The 19,891-nt window shown below is 40.2% G+C and overlaps 1 protein-coding gene across 7 annotated transcripts in view; it reads right to left on the bottom strand.

The window, feature by feature from the left end:
* Positions 1 to 19,891, bottom strand: part of LTBP1 (latent transforming growth factor beta binding protein 1) — a 456,133-nt gene that overhangs the window by 113,106 nt on the left and 323,136 nt on the right. For all 7 annotated transcript variants that reach the window (XM_018055104.1, XM_018055103.1, XM_018055102.1 and 4 more), the window contains 4 exons: positions 19,698 to 19,823; positions 19,176 to 19,298; positions 15,216 to 15,335; positions 609 to 731 (listed from right to left, as the gene is read on the bottom strand). In XM_018055104.1, the coding sequence (XP_017910593.1) occupies positions 609 to 731; positions 15,216 to 15,335; positions 19,176 to 19,298; positions 19,698 to 19,823 (492 nt within the window). The remainder of the gene's footprint in view (positions 1 to 608; positions 732 to 15,215; positions 15,336 to 19,175; positions 19,299 to 19,697; positions 19,824 to 19,891) is intronic.

Below are 19,891 nucleotides of genomic sequence, written 5' to 3'. Positions count from 1 at the left end.
AAGAACAGAATGAAAATGCAAAAACAGCAATACACTGGAATATTACACTGCTTTTAAAACTAATGTCTGAAATGAGTTATTAATGAAAGATGCTCATGATATACTATTAAATAACAAAAAGCAAGACTGAAAACTGGACACAGTACATAATCTTAATGACACAAAACATCCTTGAGATATGAATATCCACAAATGAGGCTGAGAGATTATCTGTTTTACCTTTCTGCATTTGCTACATTTTCTATAGCAAATGCATTTTAATAGCAGTTATTGAAATAAAAAATTATATATCACATAGTTTATCTATTTACAGTGTACAATAGTTTTCAGTATATTCACAGAGTTGTAGAACTGTTTTTACAACTAGAAAAAACTAAATAGATCTGTGGTTTATAGATGTTCTCAAAAAATTCACTGTTTTTCTCTATGTAAATAAATAGGAATTTAACCACTATGAGGATTCACTTTCAGAGGCCAACCAACATGTGCTCTAGGAAGCTCAGTTAAATAAATGACAAGTAGTATGGTTTCCTTTCTTAAGGCTAGTTACGCTAACATGTTTTTAAGTGTAGTTCAAATAAAACGAGAAATCTGATCACAGTATTTACCTTTACAGTGCTTGTGGTCTGGAGCTGGGCTGTAGCCCTTATGGCATGAACACATGTAGGATCCTTCAAGGTTGGAGCAAGTACCATTTGTGCAGATCTTTGGTTCCAGGCATTCATCCACATCTTAAAGAATGTGGCATAATGGAAAAGAGGGGGAGAAAAAAGAAATAAAACATGAATAAATTTGAATGTGGTTAGAAATGGAAACAGTGGGTCTTCGAAAGAGGGGCAGATTCTTTAAGATAAGCTTTCAAATTAGCTCTTTATGAGGAAAAGAAGCTCTGGTATGAGGTGCACGTATAATGGTTTTGTGGCTTTATTTACTTTCTGCAAAATAACTCTAAAAAGGAACCAAACATGCTCTATGAATAAATTCAGTGGAAGACTTATTGTGGAAGAGAGGGAGGAGGAGAGGATAGCTGTAGAGCAGCATCCCCTACAACATAAAATATTCCAAAGAATCACAGATGTGTGGAGGTCTAATTAGGGAACTGATGAATTTCAGTAGAATGTGAGGCATCACTGAAGCAAGATACATGACTCATGACTCTGGGAAACTGTGGGAAAATCTGTAACATGTTAAAAAAAATCTTTCAAAAATTCTAAGATGGCATTGAATCTGATTAAAAAAAAATCTAGGAGACAAAATAAGACTACTGGGTAGTCTGAAGGTGGAGTACAGGCAGAAGAGGCAGATAAAGCAATAGTAGCTAATGTTTATCAAGCACTGACTGTCTAAAGTCAGTGCAGGCTTTACATATATTCTCTCACTTAATGCTAACAAAATCCACATGGGCTAACCGTTCACAGAGGAAGGACCTGAGATTTAGAGACATTCAAAGCTTGTCCAAGGTCACATAGTTAGAAATTGATGGCTCAGATTTGAACCCAGTCAGCCTAACCCCAAAGACCATCTTTTAAACCTGACTATAAGGTTCTGGCATAGGCAAAGTTAAATCTAGAGATGGAACCAGTGGAAGAGAGAAAGTATGACTTTGTTTTTATTACTCACTAACACAGCATTATATCAATAATCATTATCTAATCATTTACTGATCTCATTCAACAAACATTCGTTAAGCTCCTAACTAGAATACTGTTAATTCAAGAGGAAAAATCTGAGTTCTATGCCCCATCTGAATGCCCCAGGGTAAGTCCACTGTATAGTGCAGTAAAAAGGCATATAATGAGCATAAATAACCAAAAGTTTAAAGAAAAATTTTAACTACAAAAAGTACCCAAAATACACAAAGCATCAAAATTTATGCTTAATTTTACAATGGCCTGGAGAAAGGAACGGCAACTCACTCCAGCATTCTCGCCCAGAGAATTCCATCAATAGAAGAGCCTGGTGAGCTACAATCCATGGGGTCACAGAGAGTCAGACACAACTGAGTGACTAACACTTTACAATGGTCTATAACTTAATCTAGGCAGAAAACAGTAGAGAGGGAAAGGCTCCTGATTATCTCCATTTCATTTCACGATGCTCACCACAAAAGCAATAACAGCTTTCCACTTCAGTATTAACAGAGAATCGTGAACACATTAACAGAGACCTAGTTTTAGGTCAGCAACCATTCATTTGCATTGTAATTCATTAAAATGAAATCTTTCTTATTATGGAATTCAGAAATAGAGTATTATCAATAATTATCATTAATGAATGCACAGGGACATCTTGTATGTGTACACCATATGCACACTGAAAACAGCCAAGTAAGTAACTGACACTGCCTAGGGATTCTACTGCACTTCCACAATATCACTAATTATGGTAAAGTGACCCTAACTCCACGACAAACGGAAATATCACTTTCAAACTGACCAATTATCCATCTTTTCTCTGGCTGTGGGAGTCCACTCTCATAAACGCTGAAAGCAAACTACTTGAAAGAAGCCAAAGATTGGGGCCAAAATAAATAAAGGGACAGAATGAACTTAGATAGTAGGCATGGAAATTCCAACAGCAATGTGAAAATGTCATGTCTAGGTTCTGGCTTGGTTTCAAATATGTTAAGTTGAAAATTGTATGAACTGCTCTCTTTAATCATACATGCACCAGAGACTGCAGAATATAAGAGTGAAATTAATTTCTAAGGCCATATTTTCTCTTGAAGCAAATTAACAGGCACTGTAGATTACCATTCATGAGATACTTGAATGAATTCTATTTTTCCAGGCTGCTACCACGATTAACAATGAACCAGAATGCTTTGAAATATCTAGGAGAGCTTGATATGTTTATTTCCTTCTTTACTTACCACAGTCATAACTGCATGGAACCAGAATCCTGTAGATAGAATAGTTTGAATAGTTTGAATTGAATAAGTATATAAGCTTACTGTGGAGAAGGCAATGGCACCCCACTCCAGTACTCTTGCCTGGAAAATCCCATGGACAGAGGACCCTGGTAAGCTGCAGTCCATGGGGTCACTGAGGGTCAGATACAACTGAGCGACTTCACTTTCACTTTTCACTTCCATGCATTGGAGAAAGAAATGGCAACCCACTCCAGTGTTCTTGCCTGGAGAATCCCAGGGATGGGCGACCCTGGTTGGCTGCTGTCTATGGGGTCGCACAGAGTTGGACACGACTGAAGTGACTTAGCATAACATAGCATAAGCTTACTGGCACTTATGCTCTTAAGGAAACAAATGTTATATAGTAAAATATCATTAAAAATTCTTTGATTTAGAATCAAAAGGCAGATATCTCCAGCTATAAAATAAGTCAGTCATGGGGATGTAATGTTCAGCATGGTGGCCATAGTTAACAACACTGAACTGCACACTTGAACACTGCCAAAAGAATACAGTTGGCCCTCGAAGAACATGGGTTTGAATTACATGAGTGCACTTGCACATGGCCTTTTTTTTTTTTTCAGCAGAAAATACTACATTACTACACAAGTTGGGAGCAACCATGGATGCAAAAGGTGAACTCTAAGTTACGTGCAGATTTTCAGCTGCACAGAGGGTTGGTGCCCCTAATGCCCACATTGTTCAAGGGTCAACTGTGGGTCTTAAAAGTCCTCATCACAAAAAAAAAAAAAAGAAAGAAACTATGTATGGCGATGGATATTAACTACACTTATTATGATGATCACTTTGCAATGTATACAAATATTGACTCATTTTGTACACCTGACATATAACACTTTCTCTCAATTATACCTCAATCTTAAAAAAAGAATATATAGAAGGAAGGTGTCTAAAATGGAGCCTCATTTGGTGGATGCAAAAGAAATGAATAAACTCAGTTTTGTATCTTTAGCCAGACCTCTCTCCTTAACTGCTCATCCGCACACTTTGTTGGTTAGTCCACTGGGACATCTTCATTTGATGTCACTTAGGCACCTCTGAGTCCTCATGGCCAAAACATCTTTCTCTTGCCTTCTCTCTTTGCTGTCTCCTGGGTCAATACAGGTTCAGTTCAGTTCAGTCGCTCAGTCGTGTCTGACTCTTTGTGAACCCATGAATCGCAGCACACCAGGCCTCGCTGTCCATCACCAACTCCCGGAGTTCACTCAGATTCACGTCTGTTGAGTCAGTGATGCCATCCAGCCATCTCATTCTCTGTCGGCCCCTTCTCCTCCTGCCCTCAATCCCTCCCAGCATCAGAGTGTTTTCCAATGAATGAACTCTTCACATGAGGTGGCGAAAGTACTAGAATTTCAGCTTTAGCATCATTCCTTCCAAAGAAATCCCAGGGCTGATCTCCTTCAGAATGGACTGGTTGGATCTCCTTGCAGTCCAAGGGACTCTCAAGAGTCTTCTCCAACACCACAGTTCAAAAGCATCACTTCTTCGGCGTTCAGCCTTCTTCACAGTCCAACTCTCACATCCATACATGACCACAGGAAAAACCATAGCCTTGACTAGACGGACCTTAGTCAGCAAAGTAATGTCTCTGCTTTTGAATATGCTATCTAGGTTGGTCATAACTTTTCTTCCAAGGAGTAACCATCTTTTAATTTACCCCTATCCATTTAAACAGACAAATCAGAAACTTGGGAGTCATCTTTTCTAGATTCCTTCCTCTCTTTCTTTCCCCACATTCAATTTACCACAAAGTCACATAAATTCTACTACCCAAATCTCTCCCAAATACACCCAACTTTACTTCATTTTTTGCCACTTCCAATCTCTCATATGGGTTACTGGCATCAACTTTTATCTCTCTATTTAAAGTCTTGCCCTATCAAAGCCATTATCCAGCCTGCAGCCAGAGCAATCTTTCTAAAACACAAATCTGGCCAATGATGTTGTTCCTTTACTTTAAAAACTTTCAATAGTTTCCAGTGTTCCTCAATTTAGTCAAGGATACAAACTTGTGGGGCTCTGAGTGGTACCAACAGAAGGTCAGGTTCCCATAGTTCCTACCTCTAATCCTTGGAGAAAACAACACCATGGGAAACAAGGTGGTCATATCCACCCTACAGTCCGTCACTGATCATCCACCTCTTACCCCACATCAGAGGAAGATGGTTGTATCTTGGTTTTCTATATTGGAGCTCAAAACTCATTCTAGCATTACAGTCCTATAGAAGAGCCATATCATCCAACTTCTTACACAAATACATGATGAGTTCAAAAAGGAAACTGTCCATAGAAAACTGGGTTACAAATTTAAAAAACCAATTTTCCAGTGGGACTTGGGGACATAATCTGGCTCTTGCCATTCAATAAATTAATTAAACTTCCCACAGCAAGGAAGTTCCCAGGAGCTATGAATCCACCTCACTATACTATCATCCACTCTGAATTGATCCTTCTTGTCTTCAGTACCTTCATATGTCTCTCACAAATGCCTGCTGAAAACTAGATATTCCATGATGCAGGATTTCCTGATCTACTTTCCTAATAACCCTATTAGAAGAGGCAGTCAGGACAGTCTGGCATAATTTGCGTCCTTAGTGAACCCTGGCTAATTCTTATGATCATCACATCCTTTAAAAAATGTTTCACTTCATCATTGAAATCCTGCAGTCTACAGTTCTTTGTCAAGATCAACATGAAGTTCAATGGTCATTAGTTCCTGAACTCCACCTTCTTTCTTCTTTGGGGGAAATGAGGACATTAATCTCTCTCTAGCTTCCTGGCAACTTTCCATCCTCCACAGTTTCACAAAGATGATTCCCAGCTGGCCGGCAATCCCACCTGCAAATTCTCTCATTGCCTTGAGAGGTAGTTCATCTGGGTCAGGAAGCCTTTTGAAATTTCCCTTTCTAGTATCCTGGGAACATGCCAGTCTGCCTGAAGCCCCTCCCTGGTGGGCAGGACATGTAAGGTGCTGAGAACATCCAGGGGCCACCTTCCCACGAGTCAGCCCATGGCCATGCTGCCCCCTTTCACTCCACCTATCAGTTCCTTGAGGTTGGTCAGAACAGGGTCCAGGGCAAGAGTTTACCTGCATTGCTTCATTTACTTTCAATGAGTAAAGGAAAGATTTACTTCAAAGATTGACAAGGTGAACCAGTCACTTTTCTGAGACCATTCAGCCTCATTTAATTCCTTAATGACCAAGAGACTTCCATGAGTGAGCACCATTTGATATGGGATGAAAAGTCTTATTCCATCACCACAACTATATGAAAATACAGAATTACTCCCACGGCAAACATTACTTCAATTATCCCTCAACTATTCTTCACAAGATGATGAGAGAACATTTGACAGAAAAGCAAGCATGGTGAAAATGAAAGACAGACTCTGGTTAGGCCAGTACAATCACATCCTCCCCTCACCTGCACTTTAGGTATGTAGCAAGTCCTTAGGATCTCACCCTCTGTCAATTCTGACCAAATTTTAAAATGTGCAGTAACAAAGCTGTCAATGAAAATATATTGTCTGTTCCTCAAAGACTCATCACTGCTCTTTTGGAACTGGAAAACAGCCAATGCTGTGTACATGCCAGATGAAGATCCAAAGATCTCAGAAAATCAATCCACTAATCTCAGCAAATCACTGGCTTCCTACCTCAGCTTTACAAAAGATCATTTTGTTTTCCAGAAAAACTCATCTGGACTACCTTGGACAAGTCTGCCATCTCAGACTCTCGAGCCAAAACTACTGCTGCCTGCAACTGACAATTCCAGTTCACACGGATCTTTCCTATGGACTTTAATTTTCCTTACTATCTTAATCGTATTGCATTGTCCTCTGATTTTCTTAGGTGTACATGAGAGGTATATGAGCTACTACATAAAACAAAACAATATTAGCTTTGATGCTAAAAGATGGGGGATCATGTCCTAGCTCTGCCGTTTATTACCTATGATGGGGAACTATCCCATTAACCTAGTTGAGAATCAATTTCTGTACCACAGGTAACTGTAAACTATGAACATACACAGTTATTACAATATACATAAATTATAATAACATGTACAGAAATTATTACAATAACTAGGATTCCCACACAGGCATATTTCCTGCCTTCAAAAGTAGTTTTGGGGGTTTTCTGTTGAGATATAACTGACATTAAAACAATACATAAGTTAAGCACCAAAGATATAATGGGAAACATAGGGAAATACAGCCATTATTTCATAAAACCTTTAAATGGAGGATAATCTTTAAAAATACTAAATCATTATGTTGTCATACGAAACTAATATACTACTGTGAATCAACTATGAAGTGAAGTCAGAGTCACTTAGTTGTGTCCAACTCTTTGTGACACTATGGACTATAGAGTCTGTGGAATTCTCCAGGCCAGAATACTGGAGTGGGTAGCCTTTCCCTTCTCCAGGGGATCTTCCCAACCCAGGGATGGAACCCAGGTCTCCTGCATTGCAGGCAGATTCTTTACCAGCTGAGCCACAAGGGAAGGCATGAATCAACTATACTTCAATAAAAAACAATACTGTGCAACCTTAAGGGATGATCTGACATCCCATCTCAAAATTATTAACATCTATTGGAGTATTACTAACACTTCTATCATGTCACACAGTTATCATTTCTTTCCTGATGAAGACAATTAAGTTCTAGTCTCTTAGCAACTTTGAGATTTCTAATTCAGTACTGTTGATTATAATCACTAAGCTGTGCATTCCATTTCCAGGGCTTACCTACTAGTTGTAAGTCTGTACCCTTTAATAACATAACTCCTCTACCCTCATGTCCTTATAACCACCATCTTATCTTGCTATGTTTTGCTTCTCTACAGCTTCACATCTTCTCTGGCACTGAACAGATCTTGTAGGCAGTGTGTGCTCTGTGGTCAGTCATGTCCCAACTCTTTGTGACCCTATGGACTATAGCCTGCTAGGCTCCTCTATCCATGGGATTTTCCAGGCAAGGGGAGTGGGCTGCCATTTCCTTCTCCAGGGGATCTTCCTGACAGGAATCGAACCCACATCACATGCATTGGCAGGCAGGCTCCTTATCGCTGAGCCACTTGGGAAGCCCATACGTAGGTAAGTGCTCTACTCAACTATTTATTGACTGATTAGAAGATTCCTTTAGCACATAATGATTCAGGGATAAGACTAATCCTTGCACATTATCTACAAAAGGTAGACCTTGAGCTCAGTTGCCATCTGATATAAGAATAAATGTAGGACTAAAGTCTTCAATTTCATTTAGGTCTATGACTATTCATATATTCCATAAAGGTTAACAGTGACTCCTAAAATCTGAAAAGAAATCCTAGGATGAAAAGAACTCCTAGAACAAGGAGCTCTCCCTATCTATCCTGCAAGTTTTCTATACCTGGTTTTGGTTAAGATTGAGGCTAGCCAGTTGTCAAGTGGTTTGAATGATATGAAGTTCTTCAAATGCTGAAGACCTGCTACATTTACAAAACTCAAATGGGAGTCATAAAGTCATCATCAACTTAATTATGGCTGACAAAGAAGGATTACTTTGATTAAAATCTCAGAACTTTGTGTTCCTGGGTCACACATGGTTTGTCACAAGCTCAACTATAAAGCAAGGTAATAAACTCAAAAAAGGCTAGCTGACACATCTACTAGGTGATATTGTATTTTGTGAAGGTGAGCAAAGAAAATGAAGCCAAAGAAAGATGTTAGTACTGCAGAAGTAGAAACATTTGTTAGGAATGATCAATCTCCCTGCAGAGAAATCTTGTGATTCTCAAGAAGTATATTTCAGCAAAACAAAAATGTTCAGAAGTTGAAAGAGAACTAAGATGAATTAAATGTATAAGAGAAAGCTTCTATGACAGAGAGTTAGAAATTCTATGAGATGAGCTTAAAGAAAGCCAAAGAAAAGACAATTATCCACAGAACTCTGACATATAATTTACTTTAACAGATATCAGTTATTATTCCATTCCCTCTCTTTCAGGGCAATGGAAATAAAACAGAGGTAACAGGGTTGGGGAAGAAGAATAATAACATTTCTCGTGTTAGTCGTTCAGTCGTGTCCAGTTTTTTGTGACTCCACCGAGTGTAGCCCGCCAGGCTCCTCTGTCCATAGAATTCTCCAGGTAAGAATACAGCTGGAGTGGATAGCCATTCCCTTGTCCAGGGGATCTTCCCAACCCAAGGACTGAACCCAGGTCTCCCACATTGCAGGCAGATTCTTTACTATCTGAGGCACCAGGGAAGCCCCATATTACATTTAATTATGATAATAAACCCTATGAAGAAAGTACTTCAATTCCCATTTTACAGATATTAAAACTAAGCTTCAGAAAGGTCATATAGGCCAAATCTACTCAAATTCAGGGAAACATGATCTATATATCAAAGTTACTGAATATACCTTTAAACAAATGTTAGAGAAATTTCCTTCGGGAGATGGCTCTAGGCAGGTTTGAATCAGGCTAGTTTAACTTTCCTGAGACAGCAAAACATGTAAATTGAGGACTTGACACATTGGCTTCTTTCAAGAAAGAGTCTGATTGAAGGCAGCCAGAGAGAACTGGCCAGAACTCAAGGTGATGAAATAATTCTAAGAGGTGGGGATCGCATGGGCAATAGCTCCGGGCTGAATGTGAGGTCCAATGAACACAGTGCTAAATGATGAAAGTGGCTCTCAAGAGAGCACCAAAATCCACAACTTGAAAGAAGCAGCTTCATTAACAGAGAAGCCAACAAAGGTTGCCAAAAAAGCACTGAGGGACAGATATTTTGAAAGTGCACAATAAACTATTGAGAATGAAGGATCATATGCCCTGAACTAAACATAGCAGGTGTTGCCTGGGGGTTCATGCTGGGAAAAAGGATGAACCCTCAGACAACACTTGCTAACGTTTTACCTGTTTCTGCACCAAACTCCTGCTCTAATTCATAAATCAAGGAGCAGCATCAGATAGTAAGATACAGTATACATGGCATGAATACAAAAAGGCCATTAAGTAAGTTCACCATTTAGCTAGCAAAAGCAAAAGAAAGTCTAACTGGCATTAAATCCCCGTAGAACAGAAGGGTCAAAATGGTCATTCTTAATTCTTAATGAAACTGTTTAACAGAAAAAAGAGCCAAATGGACATCAAGATCAATGAGTTTTAAATATATATATATATATATATATATATATATAAGCATAATGCCAAAGAACATATTACTCTGTACAACAATGTCTAGGTTTAATTATAATAACTTAAAAATATGCTGAGAGAGGAGAGTGGTAGAAAAAGAAGGTTACTAAGATCTACACAACAACCCTGCAAGGTAGATACTGTCATCTCTCCAAATGAAAACTAACAAATGCCCTGTGTCGGATTTTTCTCCAAACAATGAGATTTAGGAATTTTTTTTTAGTCTTTCATGTTCTCATATATTAAAAATTAAGGAAAAAGTCTCACAATGTACTCTAAGGTGTCTGTACTAAAAGGATAGAGGAAGCCTCAAACTAGTCACATTTAACAGTTAGACATAAGAACAGTTGAACAGCAAGGAACACTTGGTAAATCATTTATCATCTGATGCTTTCCCTGACCTCCATAAAAGCTCTAACACTCTCTAATCCCTTAGGCTGCTTTTTTCCTTAATGGGACTCATCACCCCTGACATACCCTATACTCTACTTTTTTCCTTGTGAGCGCTAGAGTCTAAGTGCAATGAAGGGAACAGATTTATTTTGTCCACTCTCAATCCCCAGGGTCTAAAACAAAATACCTGACTCATAGTAGGAATACAGAATTCAATGATGAAAGTGGCAAATAGAGAAATAAATATAGGTCAGGTTGTGTTATGGATATGCTCAACTCAAAGACAAACTTAGGTAGGACTACACCCTCTGAAAAGTTTAGAGTACCAGAATTACAAAGATGAGAAATAAAATGAATAAAGGAAAAAAGCCAAAAAGATATGATGGGGTATTCATGAGCATTGTCAAAGCGCTGTGGAAAAATCCAATCCATTCATTGGCTCAATCTGAACAGAGAGGTATTCTGCAATATATGCTTTTCGTCACATTCAACTTTCACGTTTGAAAGCTCAACTGCCATAAAATAATAAGATGGAAAAATCCATTTTGGTGCAATCTGCAAAAGCCCATAGGAGAAATTTACCAAAACTGCAAGTTCAAAATGAGCAATGGATGGCACTGCAATTACGTCACAGACAAGAAGCTTGATCAATAGATGACACAGAACCTAAAACTCTACCCAAAGCAGAAGGGAAAAAAGGACATGACCTATTTGTAATGGGAAATGTGTGACTTTAGTTAGCAATGCAAAACTGCTTGGCCAAGTGGCCAAGTGTGCAACTTGGGGTGAGTAACACGGTGACCTAACAGCTTTTGCTTATGATTCTGCTAATCTGGTTGGCAAAGTGAAATTGCTGCTAAATGAGGTGCTTTGTTTCTGTCACTCAACTGGAGCAGCGTGGTCACGATCAGATTGATTGCACACATCTAGGTGTAAGAACTCATATATTTATTATTCCCCAACCTGGATCCATGCATTTACAATGAAGAGCAATCACTTGCCAATTTGGTCAGTCATGTTCCATTAGTAAATTCATGAATCAGGGCTGTGTTTATGCCATGGTTGTGAATTTTAGTTAGTTAAGGTAAAGTTCAGGCTCTACTTTTGGATTATAATATGCATTGGTATGTGAAAATGAGTATAAGAATGGAACCTTGATAGGCAACTATGAAATTTATGCCTAATGGGAAAAATTAAAACCACATGCACTTTCTGACCAGCATTGATTATATAAACAAAAGCTTATCGAATAGGCAACTAATAAACAAACAAAAAAAAAAAACCAACAACTTCTTCCCAAAGATCAACACCTCACAACTCTACTGATAGAGACCCTTGGGAATGGGCATAAGATTCAAGGCAGAGGGCCTCCTGCATCTGGTACAGGGGCTCAGCTCATGCTGCCTCGTGAGGAGTCCAAAGCGTTGAAACTGCAAGTGCTTCTGCCAAATCTACCTATCCCATCTCCTCTAACACACCACATATCTCCTCAGAGATGTATGAATAAAGACCAACATGTTTAATAGGACCAAGAGGGTCTGGCATGGTCTTTCCCCTCATGGTCTTCACCCTGCAGCAAATCTTCCCTTGTACTCTGTCTTACAACCACACTAGCTCTTCAGCCTCTGGAACATGATCTGCTTCCTCCTTCCATGAGCCCCTTGCACATACCAAATGTCCAAAATGATCTTCCTTCCATCCCCTTCCCCAGACAAAGCCCTGGTTAAACCTCAACTCAAGAATTCTCCTTAAGGCAACTCATTCTATCATATGCTCTTGTAACATCAAAGCACCCTCTTTCCTAACACATGTCTCTTTTGCACAATGAAAGAAACTATAAACAAGGTGAAAAGACAACCCTCAGAATGGGAGAAAATAATAGCAAATGAAACAACTAACAGAGAATTAGTCTCCAAAACATACAGCTCAATATCAGTAAAACAAACAACCCAAACAAACAGTGGGCAAAAGACCTAAATGGACATTTCTCCAAAGAAAACATACAGATGGCTAATAAACACATGAAAAGATGCTCAACATCACTCATTATTACAGAAAAGCAAATCAAAACCACAATGAGGTATCATCTCACACTGGTCGGAATGGCCATCATCAGAAAGTCTACAAACCATAAATGCTGGAGAGGGTATGGAGAAAAGGGAACCCTTTGACACTGTTAGGGATACAAACTAGTACAGCCACTATGGAGAACAGTGTGGAGACCCCTTGAAAGACTGGAAATACAACTGCCATACAACCCAGCAATCTCACTGCTGGGCATACACTCTGAGGAAACCAGAACTGAAAAAGACACATGTACCCCATGTTCACTGCAGCCCTATTTACAAAGCTAGGACACAGAAGCAACCTAGATGTCCATCAGCAGATGAATGGAGAAGGAAGTTGTGGTACATACACCCCCGTGGAATATTACTCAGCTATAAAAAGGAAGAAACCCCATGGATAGAGGAGCCTGGTGGGCTACAGTCCACGTGGTCACAAAGAGTTGGATACAACGGAATGACCAAACACATAAAAAGGAATGCTTTTGAGTCAGTTCTAACGAGGTGGTGAACCTGGAGCCTATTTTACAGAGTAGAGTAAGTAAGAAAGAGAAAGACAAATACTGTATATTAATTCATATATACAGAATTTAGAAAGATGGTACTGACAATCCTACATGCAAGGAAGCAGAGGAGACACAGACATAAAGAACAGACTTTTGGACCCAGTGGGAGAAGGAGACGATGGGATGATTTGAGAGAATAGCACTGAAACATATACTTTACCATATGTAAAACAGATGACCAGTGCAAGTTCGACACATGAAGCAGGACACGCAAAGCTGCTGCTCTGGGACAACATAAAGGGACAGCATGAGGAGGGAGGCAGGAGGAGGATTCAGGATGCAGAGGGGGACACATGTATACCTCTGGCTGATCCATGTTGATATATGGCAAAAACCATCACATTATTGTAAAGCAATTATCCTCCAATTAAAATAAATTAATTTTATTTTATTTATTTTTTTATAGAATAACATTTACACAGCACTTGATATATTTTCTTTTTTTTTTCCCCTCCCTCCTCCCTCCCCATACCACCCCTCTGGGTCGTCTCAGCACCCCAAAGTATCATGCATTGAACCTAGACTGGCAATTCCTTTTATATATGATATTATACATATTTCAATGCCATTCTCCCAAATCATCCCACCCTCTCCCTCTCCACAGAGTCCAAAAGACTGTTAACAAACAAAAGAAGAAGGTACTTTGGTTGGTCCCTCAGTGTATCCCAGCACTGAGTACCACTCTGTATGTAAGTAAAGTGAAAGTCGCTCAGTCATGCCCAGCTCTTTGCAGCTCCATGGACTCCAGGCCAGAACACTGGAGTCGGTAGCCTTTCCCTTCTCCAGGGAATCTTTCCAACCCAGGGATCGAACCCAGGTCTCCCACACTGCAGGCAAATTCTTTACCAGCTAAGCCACAGGGGAAGCCTAAGAATACTGGAGTGGGTAAACTATCCCTTCTCCAGGGGATCTTCCCGACCCAGGAATCAAACTGGGGTCTCCTGCACTGCAGGCAGATTCTTCACCAACTGAGCTATCAGGGGAAGTCCACCACTCCGTGTATAGACAGTAAATTATACTGTATTTGAGAAGAAAAGAAAGAAGAGAGGAAGGATGGAAAAGTTTAACTCACACTGTCAGAATGTGGCATGGGGTGGGAAAGAGTTCAGCTTTGCGAAAAAGAGCACACGGTAAACAGAAACACAAAGGAAAACCATTAAGGGGGAAAGCTGACTAGAGCACAAATAATCAGGAGCAAAGCAGAGTCATTATCTTCCTCAGTGCCTCGAGGAGGAGGTACTCAGTATTCATTAAATACTTGAGTGAATGAATGAATGAATGAACAAATATAGGGGTTGCTGTTGTTCAGTCATGCCCAACTCTTTGCCACCCCATGGACTGCAGCATACCAGGCTCCTCTGTCCTCCACCATATCCTGGAGTTTGCTCAGATTGCTGCCCATTGAGTCGGTGACGCCATCCAACCATCTCATTCTCTGTCATCTCCTTCTCCTCCTGCCCTCAATCCTTCGCAGTATCAGAGTCTTGTCCAGTGAGTCAGCTCTTCGCATCAGGTGGCCAAAGTATTGGAGCTTCAGCTTCACCATCAATTCTTCCAATGAATATTCAGGGTTGATTTCCTTTAGGGTAGACTGGTTTGACCTCCTTGCAATCAAAGGAACTCTCAAGAGTCTTCTCCAGTACCACAGTTCAAAAGCATCAGTGGGCAATCAGCCCAGATTTCTCTTTCTATATTTGCTGCTTCGGCCGCAAGTTTGTGTATATTTCTTGATTCTATAAGTCTGTGGTAGCTCCGTCTCATACCTTCTCTTTTTAAGGATTTTGCTCTCCACCTCTCTCCTCTTTATGGCAGTTATTATCAAAATTTTATTTGGTTTTGAGCATTAATCACATCAGGGATAACAATTTGTTTCAATCAGAATTATGTTTCATGTAAAATCTTCACGTCCACTCAATTTCTTTTCTTCATGGTTAAAAGTTACTTAGAACTTTTCTCTGAATGACATGGGTTTGTTACATTACTTTTTTTCTCTCATCTTTTTCTGTTTTGAAAGACAAACCAGCCAGACAGAAGACACACAACTACGATAAGTATACTCTAGTACTTACCAAGACACTGCCCGTTCCAGCCTCGAAACCCTTCCGTGCAGGGAACGCACTGGTAAGATCCAGGAGAATTCACACACTGCTCATCTGGACAAGTACTTGGAGTCAAACATTCATCAACATCTGAAAAAATAAAAAATCTAGGTCACAGACATTTTATCAGAACACTAAAGCACGAACTGACTTGTGTGATAAAGGGGAAAAAGATTGGTGGGGAAAATAAGAACTGGAAAAGTAAAGCACTGGGTATGCACTTAAACACTCAGTGAGAATGCATGGCCAGGTATAACTTGATTGAAATATGTACATATGTTTCAAGGAAGAACTTGGCCATAATTCTCCAACTGGCAGGCCCACATCTCTCCACTCTGTGAGTTGGCAGTTCTCTAGGACCACTTTTTGGACATCAACATCTTTCAAGTAATAGTCTGGTTTGCCAGAAAGAAATGAAAGAAATGAACACAACAGCGAGGAAGCCATTTATCCACCTGGCTAGAGGTTCTCTCTGCAGACAATGGGGTACTCTAGGGAAACCCTTGCTTTGGCTTCATGGTCCCCAAAACATCCGAGGTTTGAATAATTTAAAACTTTTCACGTGACAGGAATTCCTTGGAGGTCAAAAAAGAACATTAGGAGAGAATGAACTCATCAAATACTTCCAAGATTTTCCAGAAACTATGGTGAATAGTCATAGGGTAATATATTCTGGTTTAAAATACACCTTGCTTTTCACATTCATGGCTAACTAAAGTTATTCATCATTGTTCTTTTCAATGTGAGAAGAAAAAAAAAATCACCTTAAATATGGACAGAACTGTGGCAGAGATACAATAGCTTCAGACTTTCTAAAGAATGGTCAAACAATTGGAGATGTGGATATAGAAAAAAGACTTGTAGACACAGCTAGGGAAAGAGAGGATGGAACAGACTGAGAAAGCAGCATCGACATACATACACTACAATGTGTAAAAGTGATGGCTAGAAGGAAGCTGCCGCATAACTCAGGGAGCCCAACCTTGCGTCCTACTGACAACATAGAGGGTTGGGATGGGGGCGGGAGATGGGAAGGAGGCTCAAGAGGAAGGGGACACACACACACACACACACACACACACACACACACACACACACACACAGAGTTCTGATCGATTTGAGTTGTTGTACAGCAGAAACAAACACAACATTATAAAGCAATTAATCTCCAATTTAAAAAAAAAGAATGGTAAAACAATAAAATGGGGGGAAAGGTGACAGAGGTACCTTTCAACCATTTAATGAAATGAAAACGTAACTTTTCAACCATTTAAAATGAGCACTATCACCTGGGTACCAGTCCCAACTCAAACAGGTATTCTCCAAGTGAGTGGATTCAGTGTCTAAGCATCATGATATAAGATGTATATAGGACCTCTAATCACACTTAAAATTTAAACAAGATTTTTCAGGAAAAAAAAGTGAAAGAAATATATAATGAATACACTGAACATGCATGGGTATTTGATGTCATCATTCTGGCAAATTCTCAAAAATCACTTCCCATTATGTATCGTTAGGGATGTATGAAAAGATGCTTAAAGTAAAAGATGTTATTAATAGAATAAGCACCAGGTCAGTGTTGCAACTTTTTTTTCCTATCAGCAAAAAATCCTTGCCAATAGACAATGACACACAGTGGTTTTTTTTGTTAGGTCAGATGTTCTGGGACTTCTTGTTCCACAAAAAGATGATGCTTGCCAGTTTAATTTTCCAAACAGCATTACATTCTTCTCTGGATGGGATTAAAAAAAAAAATGGAACTACAACTGCTAAGTCAGAAAAGGTCATTGAGATAGGCTGGTCTGATAAATAAGGTATAATGCTGAGCAGCATAAGACAGTACCATCCCTGGATTTCCTGCTGCTCTCACCTGTTTGCTTGTTCCCTCATCTATAAGTGAGGGACTACCTGCCTGGTAACACCTTCAGAGAATAAACTAAGGGTGCATGAGATAATGTCTGTAAGCTACAGTAGACTCCTTGGAGACTGGCGCTGTTTGAAAGCAACTTTGTCAGTGACAGCTGAGAAAATCTTCAGTGAGCCAGAAGCCCAGGGACCTTTGGTTCTGGTCCATGGTGAAATTAGAAAACAGCCACGTTATTTGGCTCCTTCATTTCAAGCTTTTTCATGGGAATAGAATTATATAATTATTAACTCAGGGGATGCTGGTGAGATTTCTGTTAAATAATTTCCACGCACTGAATATTACTGAAGAGTCTCCGTCTTTCCATTTACTTACTTATCCTCAACTTTCTTTTCTACTCCTTTCTACTGGGCATCCTTAACCTGTAGTAATTCCTTAAATATTTTATCTTCCCGTCCTGAGTCTGTGTGTAGAACCTGAGGATCTGTATTTCATATAAGTGCTTGTCATATAAACTCAAGCCCCATTTCATCTAAAAAACTCCCACAATCATAGATATTCTGAAAATATCTATGCAAAAACAAAAGGAGTCAGGGAAAGGGGAAGTTTAGGGAAACTAGTACTTCTCGAGAGCGAACAAGGTGACAGGCACCCTGTGACATACTGCAACACCCATTTACCTGCATGAGCCTGAAAGTTAACTGCATGGTTCCCATTTCATAGATGAAGAACTAAGTTTTGAAGGGGCCTACATAACTGGCCCCAAGCTAGACAATTACTGAGTGTGGGGGTCATGAGCTGAAAAGCCATTGTCTCCATCCTACCTGTCCTCAAGTGGCCTCCAGAGCAGAGAGACAGTCCCCCGTAAGAGAAGAGTGGGACACTTCACACCTGCACTTTCCCAAGGCCCTCAGCCATCAGGGGAAGAGTTCATATCTCTGTTCTGATGGGAGCTGATGCAGTAACATAAAATGCTCCCCACTTCTCTCCAGATAACTCAGGGGCTGAGGCAAAAGGCCAGCAAGTAAGGCAGGTGCAGGCTGCCAAAAAAATGTCTAATGAGCTCTCCCTCCAGGCCTGGTCATTAGAACTGTGAAAAAAACCCAACTTATTGGAGCCAAGAAATAGCAGAGAGCAGCCTTCCCCAACCAGCCTATCCCTCCCAAGCTCTGGAGGCCCAGCCATGTCCAAAAACAGGCTAAATGTCAGGTAGCCAGGCAGTGAACATGCAGAACCAGCACCAACCCCACACCCAGGCTCCTCAGAACATGTCCAAAGGCCCCTGTTCCTTCGTCTTGTTCACGTTTCCATGAAGACTGAAGCAGAGGTTCAGTGTATTTCTTCACAAAAATAATTATTCAAAGTGTACCATGGTGCTTTCAAAAAGAACCCTTGTGACTTGGGACACGTACACAAACAGAAATATTCAATGGTTAATCATCTTAACTTTGAAATGTTCAAAACTCTTCAAGACATTTTTGCAATGAGAGCAAATCCATTGCTGGGGTCAGCATTAAAGAAATTTTATCTGACACAGCTGGAGTCTGACCTGTAGTTGGTCAGACAACATTTTTGTAGAAAGCCTGCAAGCAAGTCCCGGAACACAGGCAAAAGTAAGAAGCTGAGACACAGGAATGGACCAAGATGAAAGGTTGAAAACAAAAAGTTCACACAGACACCTGGACCATGTCCCCAGGTGAATGATGCAGACAGGCACTGTGATTAAGTCTGGGTTTGTACTAACATCCTCTGCAGTTCACTGTTACAAAGTGATGTCACTCCACCTACCAGGGAAGGCAGATATTGAAATGAGTAATAGCGAGAGGAAGAAGACAGGAAAAGACCCAGACAGAGTTACTGAAGGGAGGCAAAGAGGCTTTGATTCTGGGAGGTAGCCAGAGCCTGGGCGAGCTGGTGTCCTGCATGGATTGGCAGTGGAGGAAAACTCGTACCAGGCCAGGTGCCTACAAGCCTCAAGTTGTGGAGCTAGCCCTGCATTTCATGGACATGTGTGCTCCACACTCCGAAGGGCTGTGGTCTCCCCATCCTCTCAGCAGACTCACCCTCGCAGTGGCCTCCTGGGGTCATGTGGTACCCGCTATCGCAGTATTCACATCGGAAGGCCCCCATGGTATTGACACAGTGCCCTTCCCCACAGACGTCTGGCCTCAGACACTCATCGACATCTAAGCAAAGCAGAAAACATTGTCGAGTGTTATTTCCCAAAACCTAATTTCAAACCTCTCCCATCTCCCAGGTTAGTTCAAATTTAAGAATGAAGTAACTGATTCCTACTATCTATTATCTCTTTGATTTGTTCCCAAAATTTGAGTGGCTTGGATTTACTTGAATCCAAAAGAAATATTTAGCACCACTGGTCTTTGCACACATTTGATATTCTTCATTCAAAAGTGTTGAGGGAAGAAATTTCATTTTTTAATCTTCCAGAATCTAGCAGACTACTGTGTTGTAACGGGTTTAATAATAAATTCTGGGTTGTCTGAATGGGCCCTGGACTGATAGAATCAGGGGAGCTAGAAACCCACATGAGGGAACTTATGCATCAGAAAGAACACTGCTATTACCTATGCAGTTAGTACCCTCCTCACTGGCCATGAATCCTGCTGGGCAAATACACAAGAAACTTCCCTCAGTGTTTTCACAGCGTCCCTGGGAGCAAAGGTGTAGATCCTGAGTGCATTCATCAATATCTGTTAACAAAAAGACATACACAAGGATTAGCGTGGCATGAAATTCTCATGAAATACTAGCATTCTGT

Source organism: Capra hircus, chromosome 11 (genome assembly GCF_001704415.2).
Source record: "Capra hircus breed San Clemente chromosome 11, ASM170441v1, whole genome shotgun sequence".
NCBI classification, from domain to species: Eukaryota; Metazoa; Chordata; class Mammalia; order Artiodactyla; family Bovidae; genus Capra; species Capra hircus.
Note: the sequence above shows the minus strand (reverse complement) of the source record. Positions and strands in the feature narration are given on the sequence as shown.